At 39.7% G+C, this 25,640-nt stretch overlaps 1 protein-coding gene and 1 non-coding gene across 5 annotated transcripts; both read right to left on the bottom strand.

Annotated features, from left to right (window-relative positions):
• Positions 1-722: 722 nt before the first annotated feature.
• GINS1 (GINS complex subunit 1) lies at positions 723-25,508 on the bottom strand. Of its 4 annotated transcripts, none has more exons than XM_023761717.1 (7): positions 25,228-25,508; positions 19,371-19,435; positions 13,171-13,269; positions 12,295-12,385; positions 9,456-9,572; positions 3,549-3,623; positions 723-997 (listed from the first exon to the last, which is right to left on the bottom strand). In XM_023761717.1, the coding sequence occupies exons 2-7, from the start codon at positions 19,403-19,405 to the stop codon at positions 929-931; spliced, it is 486 nt and encodes a 161-aa protein (XP_023617485.1). In that variant the 5' UTR covers positions 19,406-19,435; positions 25,228-25,508; the 3' UTR covers positions 723-928. The 4 variants fall into 4 exon arrangements, with proteins under 4 accessions (XP_023617485.1, XP_006098012.1, XP_023617486.1 ...); XM_006097950.3 differs by lacking the exon at positions 25,228-25,508 and adding an exon at positions 20,893-21,114; XM_023761718.1 differs by lacking the exons at positions 9,456-9,572; positions 25,228-25,508 and adding an exon at positions 20,893-21,114.
• LOC111827751 lies at positions 5,480-5,586 on the bottom strand. Its single transcript, XR_002831470.1, has one exon. It is a non-coding gene; the product is annotated as a U6 spliceosomal RNA (small nuclear RNA).
• Positions 25,509-25,640: the final 132 nt, after the last annotated feature.

Genomic DNA, 25,640 nt, shown 5'->3' with positions numbered 1-25,640 from the left:
TCATAGATCATCAGACAACAGAAACTTCCCTCCCTTCAGCTGACCAACTCTTCATGTGGCTTTTCTGTCAATGTGAATCTGGGGGAACACTGTACAAAGGTTCTTTCTTAGCCCCAATTTCTATTTCCCTTTTCAAAGTGGCGATACTGGTGCTCACCCTACAAGCTCACAGGCAGGCATGAGCCAGACCACCCACCACTGCTGGAAATGGGCAAATTCATTGTGTCCTTACTTCTTCCTTCCCAAATAGCCAGGCAGTTGTCATTAAACATTACATATACTGAAAACACTTATAGACCACCATCTCCACTTGCCCACATCATCTGAAAACACATACTCCAGAAATTCAGCTCCCTGGCTTACACAATGCACACTGTCAGAAACAACACAAGATGCACAGGGGCCTACTTTATCCTAGAACAGCCAAGGGTAACTCTTATTGTTTAAAAGATTCAAGTGTAGCCCTAGCTGGTTTGGCACAGTGGCTAGAGCGTCGGTCTGTGGACAGAAGGGTCACGGGTTCGATTCCAGTCAAGGGCACATGCCTGGGTTGTGTACTCGATCCCCAGTGTGGGGCAAGCAGGAGGCAGCCGATCAATGATTCTCTCTCATCATTAATGTTTCTCTCTCTCTCCCTTCCTCTCTGAAATCAATAAAAATATATTTTTAAAAAAGATTCGAGTGTAATAAACATTTACTTTCATGAAAAAAACACACAGACATTGTAACTGTAGGAATGTTATAATTATAGATGCAGATTACAAAAAAGAATCCTATACAATAGAAAAACAAACCATTCTCAGCTGAGTATTCCTGGTTATATTAAAGAGTGTCTGTAACCTTTAAAACCAGAGATGGGTGGGCAGAAGGGAAGGGAGAAGAAAGTGTGTAAGTTTTGTGCCTGGGTACAGCCTCGTACCACAGAAGGTCACCACAGGACGTGCTCCAGAACACCTTGTCTAATCAGCGGCTCACACTTCCATCGAGGTAGAAAGTGCTGAGTGAACAGGTGGGGGAAAGAAAGAGAAATGAATGTAAAAGAGTTTTAAATTACATTTCACATCATTAAAAAGCGGCAACTGATTATATATTATTCAAATCCCAGCAGTTATATAATTAAAAGTTAAACTTATAGCATATCTGCTGTTTTCATCTACTGAAACTGATGGTATGCAGAACTGTACTGAATTCTGATTTTATAAGCAAATTCATAGCTTGTTTAAGTTAAATTTAGACTTCTGAATTCTAGTTGGTACTTTCCTTAGGGTTTGCATTTTGAATTCATGCACAGAAAACCCAGGTAGGTGAGATTTTTAGGCACCAGATGACAAGTTGTACAATTCCTTAGGAAGAACAACAAGGAAACCTTTCCATTAAACCTCTTCTAGGATTTGAGTCTGAACATTTATTCTAATAACAAGTGACAACTTTTCTCTTTGTCCTTTTCAAGGATTAAAAGAATTTGTAACCTATGAAGTAGGTGCTGTTCACACACTGTGTTGTGAAGACACCAGTGCCAGCTAACGCTCGTCCTCCATGTCCTGAGAGGGCACCGATTCTCATTCTGAAGTGGAAAGGAGTCTTCTTGTCTGATTCCCTCTCAACACACAGGGGGTTAAAACAGAAGTAAACATTTCCTAAACTTTGGAGCGAGGAGGAACAGGAAGCAAGCTCATGTGAGCAAAGAAATCTCAAAGAAAGACATACTTTGGTAAAAATGAAAAATATTAGAAAGTACAGAGCAAATAGCCTTAGGAAATAATTCAGTAGGAGAAATTATCAAAACTATTCAAGGAAGCGAAATGTAACTTCCGCAGCACTGTGCACCTGAAGGTTCCTCCTCACAAACTCAAAGGTCTTATGCAAGACCCATGACCAAATACATGCCTCCAAACGCGTCATGAAAACACACAGGCCAAGGACTTTTACCTAACATGTTAACTGCATTATTAAAGTCTTTAGAATGAATAATATAAAAAAGGGGGCCTATCACCACCACTACCCCAAAAGAAAAAAAGGGGTGACATATTAAGTTGTTTACAAGTTATTCCAATTTCTTCTAAAAAGAAGGGGTTCTGATTTCTAGACAAACAGATAAATGTTTGCCATACTGATAAGCATAGATGGATGTATGGTAAGAAAATATTTTACTATTAATATTTTATATGATATGGACAGATTCCATAGAAAACTGATTTTAGATGTGGTCAGACATTTTTAGAAGCCCCTTAATACCAACTATAGTAGATTACGTTTTTAAATTTTGTTCCCATTTTTATAATGAAGGGTGGGGCGATACTGAGACACTAAGTTACAAGCATCACCAAGGGGAAGGCTCCTCATGGTCCACACAGAAAACAACTAACACAGGAGCAGGACGAGGGGCTCAGTTGGGTTTCCACCTGCCCCAGCCCCACCCAGGACTCCCTGCCACTGAGCAATCACCACCATCTGGGCACACTGGTGGGAAGATCAGCCATAAGCTTGAGAAAAAAATTCAACCACAGGACAGTGTTTAGGGGAAAGTGACATTTTCTCATATCTTGCTTTATGAGGATAAGCTTTATTCTTGTGAACCAGAGCTTCACACTGGGTCCTCCAGAAATACAGATTTTTATGGAAGCATTAATTTATCAGTATTAATATTAATCCACTAGTATTATTCAATTCATTAGTATCCTACTTCCAAGAGGACACTGGGAGGGAAATTTTGCCTTAACAAAGAGATTTTATTTAGTGTACCCTGAAAATCTGTCTTTAAAATATTCAATCTTTGTTTTAGGAAACTACTCAAGGCTCTAAGGGTATTTGTAAAATAAGAGATCAAGTCACCCTCTCTTAAGGAAATTAGTCCAAAAACCACAAAACCTGAAGCATGCTTTTGCTCCAGGCATAAGCAAAGACACTAACCGGCTGATAACAAGATGGAAGATAAAGAGTGGTTTTCATTAAGTCATTTTTCCTCCTGTATTAATGTGACTACAAAAAATTAAAATAGGATAAATTTAGCTAATATGAAATTAATCTAATGTGAACTTGAAGATTTCTAAGTAAACAATGTTAAAATTATTTTGTAAGGAAAAATTTGATTTGTTACAACTTCAAAGTTTTAGTCTTTCCCTATTAAATTCTGTTAATATATTACTTAGAAAATTTTGATCTATCTCATTATTTGCTAAAGAACTAGGGTTTATAATGTAAAGTACAAGCTAAAAATAAGTGCTTATCACCTGTTAAAATATAATTCAAAGGATCTAAATGCAACATTTTCACAGTGCCTTAACTAGAATAAAGCCCACTGTGATCATTTCCCTGGAAAAGACTTAGTGTTAAATACAAGCAATATTCTAGGAAATTAATTAACCTTTTAATATATGCAACATTTCCCTCAACCTTTTTTTATATTTCTAAAAAGTAGTCTTACACTAACCAAAATGCCTAGATATATAAATGGTTATCACAAGATGATGTTTATTTTGTTACTGCTTTCAACGTTCCCATCATGCAACACTCTTACAAGATTTAAAGTATCTTTAGACAAAAAATACCTGGCTATTTTTTTTTAATAGGACTGAAGTACCATCATCAACTTCAAATTCTCCATAGTCCTTTAGACATCGCACCTGAAAGGAAAAACTGATGTTTTATCTAAATTATTTTTTAATATGAAATGACCACAAAGTAAATAAGGATTATCTAAATACAAAGTAAAAGTATTGGGCTTTCTGTTGGTTTGTATAGTCTCTGTGTACTTGAGCCTCATACTCCTACTGTGGAATGCTAGTGGTTCTAACTGTCCTGTTTTGATGGAGAGGAAGAAGAATGGCTAAATCTCCAATTGTATGTGTGTGTTGTGCCGACAGCAAGGAAACCCAGGGAGCTGCGTTCTTTTCCCTCTGCAAATCCTGAACTACCAAGCAGTTAAAATATATATTTACAAAGAAAAGAGAATGTTCTAGATCAATTCCAACCTGCCTCTTTATGGTTCCCTTCCATGAAATATCAATATCTGAAAACAGACCATAGGTGAGTCTGCAAAACTTGTTTTAAAAAGATTTTTCCAATTTCATTTGACAGACTCTTTCCCAAAAATACTTACAAGTAAACTATGGAAGAGCAGATGCAGACTCATGTTGTAAGAATCAGGAGAGGGTCTTAGTCAGAAGGTGGGAGGCATAAGACTGCCTTTTGATAGACCCTCTACAACTGCAGAGCAAAATGTTCCTAGAGAGAAGGTTACATTCCTGACTATAGTTCCAACTGCTGCCACAGGAAACCAGGACATCTTTTCATCTTATATAAGAACTTAAAACTGGAGTTTATTTTCCTGAGTACTAGGATTAGTATTAGTAAAGCCAACTCAAAAATAAGTCTCAGTCATCCACTTTTCCTAGGTAATTTCATCATGTCTTGTACTTCCTCTGGAATTCTACCATGACTCCTCAAGGTATTTTAACTTAGTTTGAGAAATGCTATTCTAGAAAATTACCTAGTACCAATAACACCTTTTTACTTCTTTAAACAGATTATGGAAAATCGCAGACATATTCAAAAGTAAAAACACTAGCCCAGCTGGTGTGGCTCAATGACTGAGCATCAACCCATGAACCAGGAGGTTGCTGATTTGATTTTGGGTCAGGGCACATGCCTGAGTTGCAGCTAGATCCCCAGTAGGGGGCGGGGCATGTAGGAGGCTGCCGATCAATGTTTCTATGTTTCTATGTCTCTAACCCTTTTCCTTTTTTCTCTCTAAAAATCAATAAAAACTTTTTAAAAAAAAAATAATAAAAAGACTGCCCTAGCTAGTTTAGCTCAATGGATAGAGCGTCAGCCTGTGGACTGAAGGTTTCTGGGTTCGATTCCTGGTCAGGAGCACATGCCTGGGTTGTGGGCTCGATCCCTAGTAGTGGGTGTGCAGGAGGCAGCCGATCCATGATCTGCTCTCATCATTGATGTTTCTATCTCTCTCTCCCTCTCCCTTCTTCTCTGAGATCAATAAAATGATATTAACAACAAAAAAAGTAAAAAGACCAATACTACCAAACTCAATGTCCTATCAACTGGCTTCAACAATTATCAACATCTGGCCAATCTTGTTCCCTTATCTACTTCTAAATTTTGAAGCAAATCCTAGACATAATTTCATTTAATCTATAAATATTTTAGTATCTATTTCTACAAAATGAGATTCTTTTTAAAAAATACAATCTCGCCCTGGCTGGTTTGGCTCAGTGGATAGAGCGTCGGCCTGTGGATGGAAGGGTCCCGGGTTCGATTCTGGTCAAGGGCATGTGCTCATGTTGTGGGCTCAATCCCCAGTCGGGGGCAGGCAGGGGGCAGCCGATCCATGATTCTCTGTCATCATTGATGTTTCTATCTCTCTCTCCCTCTCCCTTCCTCTCTGAAATAAAAAAAAAAAAGCAACACAAAAAACCAATCTCAATACCATTACTGCATCTTATTAAGAGTTATTTTTATTTAAAATATGGAATGCTTCATGAATTTGAATGTCATCCTTGTGCAGGGGCCATGCTAATCATCTCTGTATCGTTCCAATTTTAGTATATGTGCTGCTGAAGCAAGCACTTATTAAGAATTTTTAAGCCCTAGCCGGTTTGGCTCAGCGGATAGAGCGTCAGCCTGCGGACTGAAGGGTCCTGGGTTCAATTCGGGGCAGGGGCTTATGCCTGGGTCACAGGCTCGATCCCCAGTGGGGGGCGTGCAGGAGGCAGCCGATCAATGATTTTCTCTCATCATTGATGATTCTCTCTATTCCTCTCCCTTCTTCTCTAAAATCAATAAAAATATATTTTTTTAAAAAAAAGAATTTTTAAATCATGAAATATCCAGTTAGTATCCAAATTTCCCCATTTATCTCATAAGTTTTTTTAAAGTTGCCATGTTCAAGTAAGAGTCCAACAAAAGCTGCACACTACATGTTACTAATGTCTCTCTGAATCTATAGAGTTCCTTCCCCCCTTTTTCCCTTCTTCTTCACAATTTGTTAAAGAAACTGAACATTTTGGTAGCTTCCCATAAACTAGATTTTGTTGTGGTTTCCTGTGGGTCATTTAACATGTTCCCCTCCCTACCCTGATTTCCTATAAACTGGAAGTTAGGTCTAGAGGCTGGATCATATCAGGTCTGGTTTTCTGGCAAACAGTGTTATGTATGTCCTTTTTCTTGCAAGACCTTATGAAGCACAGAATGTCTGACTATCCCTTTTGGATTTTTAAAAATATATTGTGTCAATATATTTTTATTAATTTCAAAGAGAGGAAGCGAGGAGAGATAGAAACATCAATGATGAGAGCGAATCATCAATTGGCGGCTGCCTCCTCCACACCCCCCATTGTGGATTGAGCCCACAACCCTAGCATGTGCCCTGACTGGGAACTGAACCCTGACCTCCTGGTTCATGGGTAGACACTCAACCACTGATCCACACCAGCTGGCTGACTATCCCTCAGGATGTGTGGGCCCCGAGAAGAAAGATTCATTTGATGTCCTTGAAAATGAATCTATGTGCTGAGATGGACTCCCCATGATCAACGGAGGGCCTAAATTTTCTAATATCATGTGGGCAAAAGGTTTAGAGTTGGTCATGTGGAAAATAATATAATTAATAATAATGCAAAAATAAACTGTTTCACGTACTCACAACTGTAAACCGTCCTTTTGCCCACCCCTGTAATAAGAGCCTAATGGCCACTTGCTGACAGGGACTTCTCCTTCTCACATACTCTGCATACCAGGAAGAGCCAGGAAGACGGAAATCTCTGCTTTATGCACTATGCCACACTAGTTTACACCATCTGAAGGGATGCCCTAGTTTCACCTTTTGAGGAATGGACTGAGAGCTGCCTTGTCCAATTGGAACTATGCAAATTATATCCTTATTTGCATGTATACTAACCAACCAGAATTGCACGATTTGGACCAATCAGAACTGTACAATTTGAAAACCTCATTTACATGAAATGGAACAAAATGGAACCTATGGGTAAGAAAATTTCCTATAAAAGATGACCTCTCCTGCCCTGGCCAGTGTAGCTTAGTTGGTTGGTCCCATACACTGAAAGGTCTTGGGTTTGCTTCTTAGGGCACATACCCAAGTTGTAGGCCCAATCCCCAGTCGGTGTGCGTATGGGAAGCAACCGATTGATGTTGCTTTCTTTCTTTTTTAAAAAAAATATATTTTCATTGTATCAGAGAAGAAGGAAGAGGGAGATAGAAACATCAATGAGAAGGGATAATCATTGATCAGCTGCCTCCTGCACGCCAGGAATCGAACTGCGACCTCCTGGTTCATAGGTAGATGCTCAAACACTGAGCCACACGGCCAGGCCAATTGATGTTTCTTTCTCACTTCGATGCTTCTGTCTCTCCCTCTTCCTTCCTCTCTCTCTTGAAAAAAAATTTTTTTTAGAAAAAAGATGACCTCTCCTTTGTTTCAGTAGAGCAACCCTTTCTTTCTGCCAGAGGCTGTTTCTCCCTGGTTTGCAAACTATTACATGAATAAAGTCTCTCCTTTTTCTGCTCCAATGCCTTTTGAATTTCCTAATGAATGATAAGTTAATCAGTGGGTCTAGGTCCATACCCATTCATTATTTTTTATTTTTAAAAAAATATATTTTATTGATTTTTACAGAGAGGAAGGGAGAGGGATAGAGAGTTAGAAACATCGATGAGAGAGAAACATCGATCAGCTGCCTCCTGTACACCCCCTACTGGGGATGTGCCCGCAACCAAAGTACATGCCTTTGACTGGAATTGAACCTGGGACCCTTCAGTCCACAGGCTGACGCTCTATCCAATGAGCCAAACTTGTCAGGGCCATACCCATTCATTATTAAGGTCTCTATTAACTTTTCACCTAAGGTTTTAGTAACGAATTGCCTCCATGCATTAGGGTTACAAAGTATTATTAATCTAGTTCTTTTATTCTTGGTGCACTTATTAGCAGCAATTCTTCTACAAAAATTTTTTCCTTATAATCTAGCTACCCTGAGATAGAGTTTGTACAGTAAAGGCAGATGGATGCTTGATTCCATTCTTTTATTTATTGCTTTTCAAAGTGAGTTGCAGCCCTCATATTCTCCAAGGGGACCCAAAGAGGTTTTATTTTTTTATAATTGTCATAACTGTTATTGTTTGGTATCATTATGCATTCAGACTTCTAACATAATTGATGTGACTCAATTCAATGCAGTTACTCTTCATTTTCATGCTCAAAGTGCCCCTTCTTTGGCAAGTGGGAACTCCTTTAAATCAGTTCCCAAACTTTAGAGCACTCACATAGACCTTGATACTTTCTGTGCTTTCTAGAAAGACAAGGTATCCCATGTTCAGTTTGTACATTTTTTATTTAAGACCAAGAATTAGCCTTTTTATCCCCAAGGAGTCCTGGTTTTCTTTACTGGGAAATGGCATTTAGACTCCACAATTTGAATGCTCATGACTACTCGGCTGGTTGTTTCTAGGCGTTTTCGGTGGAAAGAGCTAAAAAGTACTTTAACAAAAAGAAAAAGAGATGGCCCTGCCCTGGCAGGTGTGGCTCAGTTGAAGCGCCATTCCAAACACCAAAAGGGGCAGGTTCAATTGCTGCTTAAGTAATAGGTTTGATCCCAGGTTGGTGCGCGTGTGAGGAGGAAACCGATGGATATTTCTCTCACATCAATGTTTCTCTCTCTCTCTCTCTCTGAAATCAATTAAAAATAAATAAATAATTAAAAGGAGATGATTCAACTAGACTCCATGCTGATATTTCAAACTTGAGTTTGGGAATATAGAATTTTCACTTAACTTTTTCATTTTAATATTCAAATCTCTTTTCTCTTATTTTAAAAATCTTGGTTCCTATTGCTATACTTTTTGCTCTATTCTTCAACATATAAATTGTTTCAAAATAACAGTAACTATTATTACTGAGAATATGACTATAAAAATACATTAACATGTTTATAATTCTTTTCATCCTTAGAACATACCCACTAGCAACATACAATCAATTTATGTGTTTTAAAGTAATTTAAAATAATTCCAGTTTGACTAATCCACCAATTTAAAACATAGGTTCATTTCATTTCGCTTTCAAAATTTGTGGGTTGGTTTTCCACTTTGATTTAATAATATATAAAACTAGAAGCCCGGTGCATGGATTTGTGCACCCGTGGGATCAATCGGGCTAGCCTGCAGGTATCGGCCAAAACCCGCTCTCCAACATCCCCCGAGAAGTCCCAGATTTCGAGAGGGCGGTCCTTGGGTGACGCATCCTGGAATTGGGCTCCCTCCTCTCTGGTTCCAGGTATGTATGTCACCTGAAAACCGCAGCCGCCAAGTCACTACAGCTCTGCAGCTCCTGCATTGAGTGGCTGCCCCCTGGTGGTCATTGCACATCACAGTTACCGGTCGGATGGTCACTTAGGCTTAAATCCACTTTTAAGTATACTTACTTCAATATATAAACTTTTGGGAGGTTTCATATCCTGTGTAATATCTAAACCTTCATCTCCTCCCAATGACCTCATATAAGTAGCAAGAGACTTTTTATAATGATTGAACCATTCCACCTGCAAACATAAAAATGCATTTGACAAAGTTTTAAGAAAACAAACTTGCAGAAATTGTATACTCATCTTTTAAAATTAAAATACCAATGGCATATTTCACAGAGCTAGAACAAATATTCCAAAAATGTATATGGAATAAAAAAAACCCTGAATAGCTGCAGCAATTGTGAAAAAGAAAAACAAAGTTGGAAGAATCACAATACCAGATCTCAAGTTATACTATAAAGCCACCATAATTAAAACAGCCAGGTACTGGCATAAGAACAGGCATCAGATCAATGGAACAGAACAGAAAACCCAGAAATCAACCCAACCCAGTACGCTCAATTAATATATATATATATATATACACACACATTCAATTAATATTTGACAAAGGAGGCAAGAACATGCAAAGGAGTCAAGGCAGTCTCTTTAATAAAAGACTTAAATGTAAGTTGGGAAACCATAAAAATTCTAGAAGAAGCCACAGGCAGCAAAATCTCAGACATCTCTCGTAGCAATATGTTTACAGATACATCTCCTAAAGCAAAGGAAACTGAAGAGAAAATAAACAAATGGGACTACATCAAAATAAAAAGCTTCTGCACAGCAAAAGAAACCATCAACAAAACAAAAAGAGAGCCCACTGAATAGGAGAACATATTTGACAATGACACATCTGATAAAGGGTTAATATCCCAAATATAAGGAACTCATACAACTTAAAAGGAAGACAAATAATACAATTAAAAAATGGGCAAAGGACCTAGACACTTCTCCAAAGAGGACATACAGATGGCCAAGAGACATATGAAAAAATGCTCAAAGTCACTGATTATCAGAGAAATACAAATTAAAATGACAATGAGGTATCACCTCACACCTGTCAGAATGACTACCATCAACAAATCAACAAATGACAAGTGCTGGTGAGGATGCGGAGAAAAGGAAACCCCTAGTACATTGCTGATGGGAATGCAGACTGGTGCACCATTATGGAAAACAGTATGGAGTTTCCTCAGAAAATTAAGTATGGAACTGCCATTTGACCCAGTGATCCCACTTCTAGGAATATATCCTAAGAAACCCGAAGCACCGATCAGAAAGAATGTATGCACCCCTATGTTCATAGCAGCACAATTTACAATAGCTAAGATCTGGGAACAGCCCAAGTGCCCATCAGTAAATGAGTGGATAAAAAAGCTGTGGTACATTTATACCATGGATAACTATACAGCAGTAAAAAAAGAAGACTCTCTTATCGTTTGAGACAGCATGGAGGGACCTGGAGAGTATCATGCTAAGTGAAATAGGTCAGTCAACGAAAGACAAGTATCACATGATCTCACTCATATGTGGAATCTAAGTAACAAAATAAACTGATGAATGGAGTGGATCCAGAGACATGGAACAGAGTGCAGAATTTCTGAGTGAAGGCGGGGGAGGGTGGGTGGGTGGGAGGTAATCAACCAAAGACTTTATATGAATATATGTAGAACCCATGGACACAGACAATAGGGTGCTGAAGGCCTGAGGTGGGGGGTGGGGGTGGGCTGAAGGGGGTCAATGGGAAAAAAAAGGGGACATATGTAATACTTTCAACAATAAAGTATTATAATAAATACATACATACATACACACACACATAAAATAAAAATAAATAAGCCTGGCTGACGAGGCTGTGGTTGAGCATCCTCCTGTGAACCAGGAGGTCACCGTCTGATTCCCAGTCAGGGCATTTGCCCAGGTTGCAGGTTCAATCCCCAGTAGAGGGCGTGCAGGAAGCAGCCGATCAATGATTATCTCATCACTGATGTTTCTATCTGTCTCTCCCTCTTCCTTCCTCTCTGAAATCAATATATATATATATATATATATAAAATAAAAATAAATAAATATAATCTCCAACATCCTTAGGGATTGGACTAATATTAAGTTAATTTGTAGATAAACTTTGGTTATCTGAAATCTTTGGTTATCTGGACACTTTCTAAGAGATTAAAAGTTTAAAGATAGAAATTACAAAGGCAATGCAAAATAAGCAACACATATTTGGTCTTTGTAAAGCTCTAATTATGATGATAAATGTGATGTAGTACATTCATAGTTTTATATAAATTAATGACAGTTAATATATCTAAAGGCTGAAATTTAAGCTTTAAAATTTTCATCTCGTTTATATGCATTTGTGTACCAGTATGTTTACACTTACATATGAAGTTATACTAGAATTATGAAACTGAGAACCTTATGAATAATAAACAGAAAAAACTAACAATTCAGGGAGAAATGGTCTTTGCCTATTCAGTCTACTTTTTAAAAAAAGAAAAAAAAATCGTATCTTCTTATTTGGTAGCTTTTACAGAAAACAGAACATTCTTATCTGATAGAGAAGCTCCCAAATCTTCGCAGTTTTGTGCTGATTTTTTTATTCGTACTAAAATTTTTTACTTCTGAAAAAGTTGAAATTTCCAGTTACTGCTATGATTAAATGTTATTTCTGATTATTTATACAACTAAGACAATCATTTTTTTAGACACGAATGACTTATGTTTATATACTAATATTATGTTTTATAATTATTTTGATATTGATTTTCCCAAATCTAGTCTACATATTACAAAATAAAAATGTTAAAACAAAAAACAAAAAGATAAATACTAATAAATATATTATAGAACAATGCCAGAACCTCAGCATTTTCCAAATTCATAGATTTGAATAATAGTGCTAACTTACTTCTTCAGCAGACATGTGAAATCGTAAAACATTTGGCAGAACACTGCCATATTCCCACCTGAGTGCTCTAATCCGAAGCAATCGGTCATACCTAGGAGATTAAGAAGGTATTAGATGCTTAAAAACAGGGATATCAGAAGCTGTTTTGATCAGAAAAGACTCAAATTAATCTAAATGTACTACTAGTATGTGGACTTTATTTGGCTCCCGAGACAAACTGTGAAAACTTGCCATCTTGGGGACAAGGCAGAAAATAACAATGTTGATTAGATAGAAGTCTTATTGATTAGAGATGCATACTAAAGTATTCAGTGGTAAAAATGTCATGATGCTCTACAATAGTGTAGCATAAATAAATAAAACAACATAAAACATTTATGGCAGCCCAGCTGGCATGGCTCAGTGGTTGAGTGTCCCTATGAACCAGAAGGTCACGGTTCGATTCCCGGTCAGGGCACATGCCTGGGTTGCTGGCTCAATCTCCAGTGTGGGGTGTGTAATCCCCAGGTGTGCAGAAGGCAGCTGATCAATGATTCTCTCTCATCACTGATGTTTCTGTCTCCCTCTTCCTTCCTCTCTGAAATCAATAAAAATATTAAACAAAAAAAAACAAAAACAAAAAACATTTATGGCAAAATGTTAAAAAATTGTTACACATGTATGGTGGGTCCATGGGGGTTCATAACATTATTCTTCCTAGTTTATGAATATTGTAATTTTTCATAATAAAAATTTTAAAATGGAAAAAATAATTTAGAATGTTTATAGAGAGACAAATTTAAGAATTTCTGTTTTCCATTTGAAATGGTTAAAAGGAAACCACATGGAAAATGCTCCATTATTCCCTAACACCGAAGCAAAATCTGAGAGGCTTACAAGTATGCTATAGTGCAGCGTCGATTTCTTAGCAAAGAACAGTGTCGAAATTTGATGGTTGGTATCAAATCACTTCGTCCACCTGACTTCGCTTCATTCCTAGTAACATTTGAATAGGAAAAGAACAAATATGTCTATTTCAGTATAAATAAAATTTTTAAAGCCAACTAAAAACTAACATGTTTATTTCTCATTTTTTCTAATTCTTTATTGTTCCAAGTTTTATATGTCTTCTTTTTCCCCCAGTGACCTCTCCCCACCTGCTCCCACCTGCCAGCACATGCCCCCACACCCCTATTGTCCGTTGGTCATGCTCATATGCATGGATACAAGTCCTCTGGTTGATCTCTTACCCCACCCTCCCCTGCCTTCCCTCTGAGGTTTGACAGTCTGTTCAATGCTTCTATGTCTCTGGATCTATTTTTTGTTCACCAGTTTATGTTGTTCATTATATTCTACAAAAAAGTAAGATAGCATAATGCTCTCCAGGTCCATCCATGCTGTTGCAATGGTAAAAGTTCTTTCTTTTTTACAGCAGCATAGTATTCCATTGTGTAGATGTACCAGTTTTTTAAAAAATTAAATCTTTATTGTTCAATTACAGTTGTTCCTCATTTTTCTCCCCATAGCTCCCCTCTACCTGGTTCCCACCCCACCCTCTGCCCTTACCCCCCTCCCCCACTGTCCTCATCTATAGTTGTACGATTTTATTCCAGTCTCTTCCCGCATCCCCACACCCCCTTTCCCCACAAGAATAGTCAGTCCACTCCCTTTCTATGCCCCTGATTCTATTATCTTCACCAGTTTATTCTGTTCATCAGATTTTTTTGTTCACTTGATTTTTAGATTCACTTGTTGATAGATGTGTATTTGTTGTTCATAATTTGTATCTTTACCTTTTTCTTCTTCTTGCTCTTCTTAAAGGATACCTTTCAGCATTTCATACAATACTGGTTTGGTGGTGATGAACTCCTTTAGCTTTTTCTTATCTGTGAAGCTCTTTATCTGACCTTCAATTCTGAATGATAGCTTTGCTGGGTAAAGTAATCTTGGTTGTAGGTTCTTGCTATTCATCACTTTGAATATTTCTTGCCACTCCCTCCTGGCCTGCATAGTTTCTGTTGAGAAATCAGCTGACAATCGTATGGGTACTCCCTTGTAGGTAACTGACTGTCTTTCTCTTGCTGCTCTTAAGATTCTCTTTGTCTTTTGCTCTTGGCATTTTAATTATGATGTGTCTTGGTGTGGTCCTCTTTGGATTCCTTTTGTTTGGGGTTCTCTGCGCTTCCTGGACTTGTAAGTCTATTTCTTTCACCAGGTAGGGGAAGTTTTCTGTCATTATTTCTTCAAATAGGTTTTCAATATCTTGCTCTCTCTATTCTTCTGGCATCCCTATAATTCGGATGTTGGTACGCTTGAAGTTGTCCCAGAGGCTCCTTACACTATCTTCATATTTTTGGATTCTTTTTTCATTTTGCTTTTCCGGTTGGGTGTTTTTTGCTTCTTCGTATTTCAAATCTTTGACTTGATTCTTGCGATCATCTAGTCTGCTGTTGGAACTCTGTATAATATTCTTTATTTCAGTCAGTGTATGCTTAATTTCTAGTCGGTCCTTTTTCATATCCTCGAGGGTCTCACTAGATTTCTTGAGGGTCTCACTAAATTTATTGGCGGTTTCTAGAAAATTCTTGAAAAACCTTATAAGTGTGGTTTTGAACTCTATATCCAGTAGTTTGCTTTCCTCCATTTCTGTCATTTGTGACCTGTTTCTTTGTCTCCTTATTTTTTATGCTTCCCTGTGTTGATAGAGTGGCTTTCTGTGCTAGGTGTCCTATAGGGCACAGTGGCTCAGCCTCCGCAATTACCTGAGGTGGACACTCTTGGGGCACCCCTTTGTGGGCTTTGTGCACAGTCTTGTTGTAGTTAAGCCTTGATTGTTGTAGGTATCACTGGGAGGAATTGACCTCCAGGACAAATGGCTGTGAGAATCACCTATGTCTACGGTGGGAGAACTTCTGTGCTGGAGACACCCTTATGGGGCAAGGTTTGCTTCAGTGGGGCTTTGGTGCTCATTGAGTCTGCCTGCTAAGTGTGTCCCTTATGGATCTGAGGAGCTGTAATCTGGATGGTCCCACTCTGACCACTGGGTACACTGGCACTTGGATCTAAGGAGGTGCTAATTTAGCCTCTGCCTGAGGCTACCCAGCAGGAGCTACGGAGAGATCTCAGATTCCTCTTTTTTGTTTGGGATTTGGAGGTGCCCAGATGAGGCCCAGCTGTGAAGCAATGCAAGCTGCTGTGGGGCCTTGGGCCTTCTTTTGGATGTTCTGGTTTTCTCTGACCCAGCTGCAGTTTGTTAGGTAATTTTAGATTGCTGTACCAGTTTTTTAATCTACTCATCTGCTGATAGGCACTTAGGCTGTTTCCAAATCTTAGCTATTATAAATTGTGCTGCTATGAACAGAGGGGTGTACCTGTTTTTTTTGGTTTTATTAGCAGTTAACCTAAGCAGTACCTGCCTCTATTTCAGAGCTTTTATTAATATGTTAAAAGATAAAAAAGCCTAAAGCCAAATAATTTGCCTAAGATCAGGCTATCAGCATTTCATTTAACGATTTAATACTTTTGCATTTTTGTACACTGATTAATCTCCATTATTTCCAAAAGACAAACATTGGAATTCCTTTATCATCCTAGAATAAGAGACAAAATGAATGTCATGGTTCATAACATTATGATCCTCTATTATTTTGTTTTATATGTATTACTGCCCATTATAATTAAGTGAATAAAAATGGGAGTCAACATGGTCCTTCATTCATCCAACAAATATCTGTTGATCTTCAACAATGTGCATGTACTGCACTTCAATGTGCTTCACACAGAAAGAAAATTTTGGTTCTACCCTATGTACATCTCCTTAGATATTGGGCAAGTATGACATTTTAAAATCAAATGTACAATTACTTATGGGCATAGAATTTCATTATTACAAGATGAGGAGTTAAGAAGATGAATGGTGGTGATAGTTGCACATTACTAATGTATTTAACACTACTGAACTGTACATTTAAAAATGGTTAATATGGCAAATTTTGTTATGTATATTTTAAAAATTGGAAAAACAAAAACAAAACAAGACCAGATGTACAGAAAGAATAAGAACCAACTTTAGAGTTTTAAAAGGAACCAGATAAATATAAAAAACAACTCCTTCATGCAGTGTATGTTGCAGGCCCTGCAAACAGAGCCAAAATTTATGTGCCATCCAATCATGTCTTCTGGATCTGTTGTACACACTTCTAAGTCAGATTATTCGCCACACTGTTTACAATGTGCTCTGGATTACAAAGTAATAGTACAAATAAAATACATCTAACTTAACTTCAGAGTACTTTATTAAGTACAGAAGGATTTGCTAAAAAATTTACATTCACATGAGTAATTTAAAATAGATTTCCTGTGATAAATAAGTTTAACCAGAAACTGGTAATAGTGATTGTCTTCTTAAAAATAAACTAGGAGGATAAGGAATAGAATTTTGGGATTATGAATTTGCAAATGGTACAAATACAGGAAAATCATTCCCTTACTGGACTAAGGTCTGTGAGGCCACATCCAAACATGTTTTTTTAAAAAATATATTTCTTTATTGATTTCAGAGAAGAAGGGAGAAGGAGAGATAGAAACATCAATGATGAGAGAGAATCATTGATTGGCTGCCTCCTGCACGCCCCCCACTGGGGATCAAGCCTGCAACCCAGGCATGTGCCCCTGGCCGGAATCGAACCTGGGACCCTTCAGTCCCCAGGCTGACGCTCTATCCACTGAGCCAAGCCGGCCAGGGCCCAAACATGTTTTTAACCTGTTCACTTTTTATCTACTCCAAGTCACCTCTCCTGTCACCTAGATGACCAGCATGCCTCCCTCTCCTCTCAGCTTCTCCTTCCACTGTCCACATAGCAGTCAGTGTGATCTTTCAAAGCACAAACATGCTACCACCTGCCCCACACATTTAAAATCCTCACGTGGTGTCATGCTTTGCTTGCTTACAAGCTTAAGCCACACTGGCCTTCTTTGGCAGTTTCCTGAGCATCCCACCCTCTTTCATGACTCTGGGACTGTGCATATGCTGTTCCCTCTACGTGGAATGCTCTCTGCCACAATTACTACCTAGCTGAAAATCTGCTTCTCCTTCAGGCCTCAGCTGAAATGTCTCTTCTTTGGAAAGAAATTCTCAGATTCCTTGATCTGATTATATCTTCACTTCAGTGTTCTCTCTCCTAGCACTCTGTTGTGTTCTTTCATTGCATGTATCCCAATTTGGTTTATCTGTCTTCTGCATTAGACTGTGAGGGCCATAGCGACAGAAATCTTGACTACTGTGTTTACAACCAGAGCCATTTACCAGCACATAATTGTTCAATACATATTTGTTGGGTGAATGAATGAATGTCTCAGGAACTTCCTTTTAGGACTTTAGATTTACTGCAAATCTGTTGCGGTTCAGTCCCACATTCTATAAAGACTTTTCTGTATCCATTCTTAAACACTGTATTGAAAGTGTTCCTGTTGCCGAACCGGTTTGGCTTAGTGGATAGAGTGTCAGCCTGCGGACTCAAGGGTCCCAGGTTCGATTCCGGTCAAGGGCATGTACCTGGGTTGCGGGCACATCCCTACTGGGGGCTGTGCAGGAGGCAGCTGATCGATTTCTCTCATCGATGTTTCTAACTCTCTGTTCCTCTCCCTTCTTCTCTGTAAAAATTCAATAAAATACATTTAAAAAAAAAAAAAAAAAAAAAAAAAAAAAAAAAAAGTGTTCCTGTTGTTCTGTAAGCTCCACCATGCTACTGATTTGAATATCCAAGTAACTGATAAAAACATTGTACTTAACAAGGCCAAAGATGAAACCTCATGTCACATATAACTTCTCTCTAGTCAGTGGTCGGCAAACTCATTAGTCAACAGAGCCAAATATCAACAGTACAACGATTGAAATTTCTTTTGAGAGCCAAATTTTTTAAACTTAAACTATATAGGTAGGTACATTGTTATTTTTTTAAAAATATATTTTATTGATTTTTTACAGAGAGGAAGGGAGAGAGATAGATAGTTAGAAACATCGATGAGAGAGAAACATCGATCAGCTGCCTCCTGCACATCTCCCACTGGGGATGTGCCTGCAACCAAGGTACATGCCCTTGACTGGAATCAAACCTGGGACCCTTCAGTCCGCAGGCCGACGCTCTATCCACTGAGCCAAACCAGTTTCAGCATAGGTACATTGTTATGCAGGCACATCCCTAGTGGGAGTGTGCGGGAGGCAGCTGATTGGTGTTTCTCTCTCATCGATGTTTCTAACTCTCTATCCCTCTCCCTTCCTCTCGGTAAAAAAATCAATAAAATATTAAAAAAAAAAAAGAATTTGGTGTTTTAAGACTCTTTTGTGTCTTATTCTTCACCAAATCACAGGGACCTCTGAAGTTTGTTATACAGCCCAAATGCTTAGCTCTAACTAGTCTATAAATCTAGAGCCTTCTCACGTCCAATCTGTAGCCTTTTGTAGCCCTAGTTCTCAATGACCTTCACTCAAGCTACTGGAATCACTACTGTCCCTGCTAAGTTTACAAAATACCCATTCTCTCATTCTATAAGTGAAAGCAAGCAGTGGAAACCATACATTTCAGTTTGTTAGGGTTTTTATTTGCTCAACTCTCATCTCTTTTAGGTTTACCCTAATATCTTTCAAGACATATCAGTCAAATAACAAATATTTATCGAGCATGTACCATATACCAAGCACTACCTGAATCCCTGTGAAGCAGCGGTTCTCAACCTGTGGGTCGCGACCCCTTTGGCGATCGAACGACCCTTTCACAGGGGTCGCCTAAGACCATCCTGCATATCAGATATTTACATTACGATTCATAACAGTAGCAACATTACAGTTATGAAGTAGCAACAAAAATAATTTTATGGTTGGGTCACAACATGAGGAACTGTATTTAAAGGGCCAGAAGGTTGAGAACCACTGCTGTAGAGATAGCCATAATGAACACAAATCCCTTTAATACTGTATACCTAGAGTATAATCAGACTCGGAATTTTAAAAAAAGTCACATCTAAAAACTGATGTAAGATTATCTTTCAATATCACATTTCTTCAATTGTTTTAAAATATGAATTTCATCAAAACTTACACATCAGACTGGTTTTGTTCATATAAAGCTTTCATCTCCTCCAGAACTTGCCTGAGTCCATCCTCCTGGAATATACAAAATGATATTGATCCAAATTCATTAATTCCCCCACCAAGTCTGCAGCAATATTCTATCTATTCTATGTTTATATTTGATTTATATATCTTATCAAAAAGCAATAGTCCTTTCACACCTACTATGATGGCTATAATAATAAGTGTTGGCGAGGATGGGAAGAAATTAGAACCCTCGTACATTGCAGATTGGAATGTACAATGGTACAGCACTGAAAAAAAATCTAATGGTTCCTCAAAAAAGATAAACATATTACCATATTAACCAGCAATTCCACTCCTAGGCATATACTCAAGAGAATTAAAAAACATAATCTTACAAAAACATGTACACAAATGTTTAAAACAGTATTATTCATTATAGCCAAAAAGTTGAATGTATTCCCTGATGAACTGATAAACCAAATATGGTATATCCATTTGATGGAATATTATTTGGCCATAAAAAGCAATGCGGTTAGCTCATAGACACAGACAACAGTGTGATGATGACCAGAGAGAGGCGGGGCAGGGTTGGGTGGAGGTGGATAAAAAGGGTGAGAATGGGGGACAACAAAAAGCATAATAGAATGGAAAAAAACACACAAGACAAAACAAAAAAAGCAATGCAGTATATGCATCAACATGGATCAACCTTGAAAACATTACGCTAAGTGAAACAAGCCAGACACAAAGGACAAATATTGTATGAGTCCACTTATCTGAAATATCTAGAATAGAGACAGAAAGAATGGAAAACAACAGTTTAAACATCGCAGGATGATAAAGACAACAAGAGATCACATAGATCAAGTGTTCCACACCCTGACTGGGGTAGTAGCAATAAAAAAACAGAAAAAAACATAACAGTTATTAGCAGCAGCAGCAGCAAGACTTAGTTACTTCTGTGTCAAGTATTGTTCAGGGACCCTAAGTATACCATCTCACTGAGCCCTCTCTACACCAAGAACCGGGCAGTTTTTATCATCATCCCCATTTTCCCAGAAGAGGAAACTGGGCACACAGAAAGCTTGAGCAACTGACCCCAAGTCACCAGACAGGGCCAGAATCCCAGCCTGGCTCCAGAGGCTTAGCTTTTTTTAAAATTTTTAAAAGTACTTTTAATCCTCACCGGAGGATATTTTTCCATGGATTTTTTTAAGAGAGGGGGAGAGACAGAGAGAAACATAGATGTGAGGGAGACACACTGATTGGCTGCCTCCTGCACGCACCCTGCCCTGGGGCTGGGGATCGAGCCTGCAACCAGGTACGTGCCCTTGACCAGAATGGAACCCGGGGAGCCTTCAGTTCGCAGGCCGACGCTCTAGCCACTGAGCAACACCGGCTAGGGCAGAAGCCTAGCTTTTGCCGGGCGTGCACAGCAAATGCTAGATGACCAGGCAAGCAATAAACGTTTGGATAAGCAAAGAACACCAACACGCCCATCCCGTCCACCCGGTCCCCCTCACATTGAAGGCCAGCAGCTGCCCTTCGGGCGCCCGGTGCAGCTCGCGGACCAGCTCAATGGCCCTGTCGCAGAACATGGCGCAGTCGCCCCAGGCCCGTGGCCTCGTCAACTGCCCGCTTCACGCCAAACGGTCGGTCAGCTCTCGGCCGCAATTCTCAGATCCCGCAGTTCCAGGTCCCACCGCTCCGGATCGTAGCCTGCGCCTCCGATCTGCGCTTTGGCGCCAAACGCGCCCAGCCAATAGGAGCACGCCGATGAGCCTCCTGGCCTACGGCGGCCGTAAAGGGACATTAACCTCCACCGCGCAGCCGCACTACAAAAAGAGTCCTTCCCTGGCGAATAGGGGACAGCGGGCGGGCCATTGTTGGAGCCTGTAAACTGAGCAGATTTCTTTTCGAATTCCCAAGCGGTTAAGCAAGAAACTAGGAGCGCAGCACAGCTTCACATAAACGCATGTTGGTCAACTTCCTTTTCCTATTTGATTAATTCATTTTCATTTAGGTTCAAAGAGGTGTGCACTTTGAGGTTAAGGAAGGCTCAGCCCTGCCTGGCTCAGTGGTTGAGCGTGGACCTAAGATCCAGGCTTCCCAGTCAGGGCACAAGCCTGGGTTTGGAGCTGGATCCCCAGTAGGGAGCGTGCAAGAAGCAGCTGATCAATAACCCTCTATCATTGATGTTTCTCTCCTCTTTCCCTTCTCTGAAAGCAATAATATATATATATATATATATATATATATATATATATATATATTTAATTTATTAAAAAGGCTCAGAAACTTGGTGTGCATTAACCTTTTTTTAATATTGGTTTTTATTTATTTAAATATATTTTATTGTTTTTTTTGTTGTTTGTTTTTTACAGAGAGGAAGAAAGAGGGATAGACAGTTAGAAACATTGATCAGCTGCCTTCTGCACACCCCCTACTGGGGATGTGCCCGCAACCAAGGTACATGCCCTTGACCGGAATCGAACCTGGGACCTCTCAGTCCGCAGGCCGATGCTCTATCCACTGAGCCAAACCAGTTAGGGCAGCATTAACCTTATGACACAGCATTTCCTTTGTTTAGTTTTGCAGTGTGGGTGTTTTGTTTCATAGAAAAGGAAAACCAACTTTTATTGGGCATCTCCTATGACTATGTGGTAGAGGCGATGACATATTTCATTTGCTTCTCAGGATTAACCAACCCTAAGGTGGTTTTTTCTTTTTTTTTTAAATATATTTTATTGATTTTTTACAGAGAGGAAGGGAGAGGTATAGAGAGTTAGAAACATCGATGAGAGAGAAACATTGATCAGCTGCCTTCTGCACATCTACTGGGGATGTGCCCGCAACCCAGGTACATGCCCTTGACCGGAATCGAACCTGGGACCCTTCAGTCCGCAGGCCGACGCTCTATCCACTGAGCCATCAGGATTAACCAACCCTAAGGTGGTTTTTAAGACTCTTGGTACTGAATAGGAAACAGAAGTTAGGTAACTTGCTTAAGGTCACACAGACCGTGTACTTAAGCTTTCGACTCCACGGTACCACCTTTGGTATTAAAGTAGTCACTGCAGCCCTAGCTGGTTTGGCGCAGTGGGTAGAGCACTGGCCTGTGGACCGAAGGGTCCCGAGGTTTGATTCCGATCAAGAGCGCATACCGTGGTTGCAGGCTCCTCCCCAGCCCAGGCCTTGGTCAGGGCTTGTGCAGGAGTCAATCAATCAATGTGTATCTCTCACATCGATATTTGTCTTTCCCTCTTGCTTCCACTCAATGGAAAAAATATCCTCGGGTGAGGATTAAAAAAAAATTGTAAAACAGCTCTAGTCACAAGGTCTACAGAGAGGGAAAAATGCCCTAGATTATAACATCAATTCACGTAGCCCTATTCTTGTTTACATAATTATGGAAATTTTCATAACCATAAGATTCAAAAGGTAAGAATTACTGCTATAGAAAATTCATTTTTGGCCATTTTTTTAAAAAGCAGTATTTTTTAATGAGCAATATTACTTGGATTCATTCTAGCTAACCTGAGAAACTATGTTCCTCTTTTGCAAATATACAATGGATGTATGATCTGACAAATGAGCATGGGGATGGCCTCTTTACATTGAGTGCTATTTCCTCTTCAGCTCTACAGTAAGGGATAATTTAGCTAAGGGTTTTTATTAAATACACAGTTCTATAGTGGACTGTGATCCAAAGATCAAAAGCATCCACAGCTTTCCTTTGCCATAAACCTTTCTAATTCTGAACCTCAGGCCTGAGATTCACTCCCTTACCTGTACAGTGTGGACAACGGTATCTACTTCTGAGGGGCTATGATGATTCTTTATTCCTTCAGCTAATACTTATGTGTCTACTATGTAGTAGACATTGTTTTAGACACTGAAGATAAAGCAATGAACAAAGTCCTTGATCTTAGCCTATATTCTAGTGTGGGGAAACAGCAACACACAAATACAAATACATTGATCAATATATTAGTGAAAAGCTTGAAAAAAGAAAAAAAAAAGACGTTAAAAATAAGCCAAGGAAGGTGAGCAGAGTGATGGTGAGAGGGCCTCGGGATTCTGAGTTAGTGTTCAGAGAAGGCACAGACCTGAAGTGGGGAAGGGAGTAAGCCATTGGGAGGGCAGAAAATTCAGGCAGCAAGAATGTAGGGCAAAGGCCTCCGAGGAGGGTTGTGTGGTGGCTGGCACGCATGCCACCCACACCCCTCCTGGGGGCCCCTGTATCAGCAAGGAGGCAGTGATGCTGGAGCAAGATGAGCAACGGAGAGGCTGTTGGCTAAGAGCAGATCCAGGGCTAGAGGCTCTTTCCTAAACGTTGATTGTATTTTCAGTGAGATGGGGAGCCATTGAAGTGTTTTGAGTGAACAAGTGATAGAACTGAACCTAGGTTTTAAAAAAGACCTTTGTTAAGTAGACAGAAACGGGGCAAAGGTGAAGGCAGGAGATCACTTAGGTTATTAAAATCATCCAAGTGAGAGATGATGGCAGCTTGGTCCAGGTGACGGGAAGTGGGTGGACCCTAGGTAGATTTTGAAGGGAGATCTGACAAGTGGTAGACGTGATGTGGCAAAACGGGGGAGGAGTCAAGGATGATCCCAGGGTTTAACCTGAGGAACTGGAAGGAGGGCCTTGTCACCTGCGGTGGGGAAGGTTATGGATGGAGCTGGGGTGGGAGAAGGGTAGAGCTCAGCTTTGAATATAATTTTAGGTGCCTGTAGGATATGGACAAGAGATACAAATGTCGGTGTCACCAATGTGGTATTGAAAGCCTGGATAACACCACTCAGAAAGTAAGTGTGGTCCAAGAGTTGAGGACTCTATGGGCAAGGCCTGGTACCAAGGACACAGTTCCCCTTACGCTCTTATCTCCAGCCCTACCTTCCTAGCTTTTTTTTTTCCTATTAAAAAGGATTCAATTGAGTATTAAAGTGGAAAAAAATTATTTACTGTTTAGTTGCTGGATTCCCAATCTCCAGTATGTGTTGCTATATCACTTTAAAGAATTCACCATTTAAATTCCAAAAGTATGTTTGGACAAATATGAATGATGGCTGTGATTATTTAGTAATATGATCAATGAAACTGTTTTGCAATTTCTAAGTATCAGTACAGGAGCTACTGAATTTCTTCAAGAATTTCTAATTGATCTTAAATGATCAGTTGCCAATAGTTTTCACTTACACAAATGTTGAAATTCCAAAAGTTACTTTGGAATAAGTAAGCAAATCTCTTGGTTGCAGATCGTTTGTAAAATATTACTACCATGTTAAAGGAAGCAAAAGCTATAAAACCAAATTTGTGACACTGCTCTCTTATTTTCTTCTCTTTTTAGGATGGGTTGAGTTAGTACTTAGTCTTTCACAAATGGGAATTTACCTTTGAAATAGATTTTCCGCCATCAGCTAATTCCAGTTGTCTTAGAAAAATATAAAACCTAATGCAGGTTTACAAAAATAAATTGTTTCAGGCCCAAAGCAAAAATTAAATATCTATACATTTGCTTCCAATTAAAATAAGACTACCTGAAAGCATTTAAAAAAAAACCACATTTCTTTATTGATTTCAGAGAGTAAGGGAGGAGAGAGATAGAAACATTAGAAACCTCAATGATGAGAGTGTCATTGATCGGCTACCTCCTGCACGCCCCCTACTGGGGAACGAGCCCGCAACCCAGGCATGTGCCCTTGGCCGGAATCGAACCCGGGACCCTTCAGTCCGCTGGCTGACGCTCTATCCACTGAGCCAAGCCGGCTAGAGCTGAAAGCATTATTTTTTAAAGTAAAGTCCTGGTGGGGGAATGGTTACAAATCATTAGAAAAGAACTGTTACTTTGTTACCTTTTCCTTTTTGTTCTTATAAATCTTTACAAGGGCATTTCCAAGGAAAGATACAGACTGGGTTTCCAGCCTTGGGGGCAAGTCGGGAAGCCTGGGGTGGGAGCGGGGGAGCTAACTTCCTACTGCGGCTCTGGCTTGGTGGGCGCTCCCTTCCCGGCCAGCGTCCTCTCCGCTCGGCCACTGACCGCCGGACGATGCAGGGTTTCGAGCGACGGAGGCCCCACGGGGCACGAGTCAGCCGCTCCGCCGCCCTCAACCAGGATGCACCGTGCGGCTACATCCGCCCTCTTCCAAGATGGCTTCCGGTCGGCGCAGGGGACTCTGGGTGTGCTCCGCGCCCAGCGGGGGAGGAGGCGGGCCGGGGCGGGCCCGGCGGAAGCTGCGCGCTGATTGGCCCCCGCGGCCCGTAGCCG

The sequence above is a fragment of the Myotis lucifugus genome, unplaced genomic scaffold, assembly GCF_000147115.1.
Source record: "Myotis lucifugus unplaced genomic scaffold, Myoluc2.0 scaffold_214, whole genome shotgun sequence".
Taxonomy (NCBI): Eukaryota; Metazoa; Chordata; class Mammalia; order Chiroptera; family Vespertilionidae; genus Myotis; species Myotis lucifugus.
This window is presented reverse-complemented; position numbering and strand designations above follow the sequence as displayed.

Coding starts and splice junctions, on each gene's coding strand:
- GINS1 (XM_006097950.3), bottom strand. CDS start 20,967: ATGTTCTGCGACAGGGCCATTGAGCTGGTCCGCGAGCTGCACCGGGCG. Junction 13,270..19,370: donor GAACAAAACCAGTCTGATGT/GTAAGTTTTGAT, acceptor AAATGTTACTAG/GAATGAAGCGAAGTCAGGTG. Junction 9,573..12,294: donor TTCACATGTCTGCTGAAGAA/GTAAGTTAGCAC, acceptor TTATGTTTGCAG/GTGGAATGGTTCAATCATTA.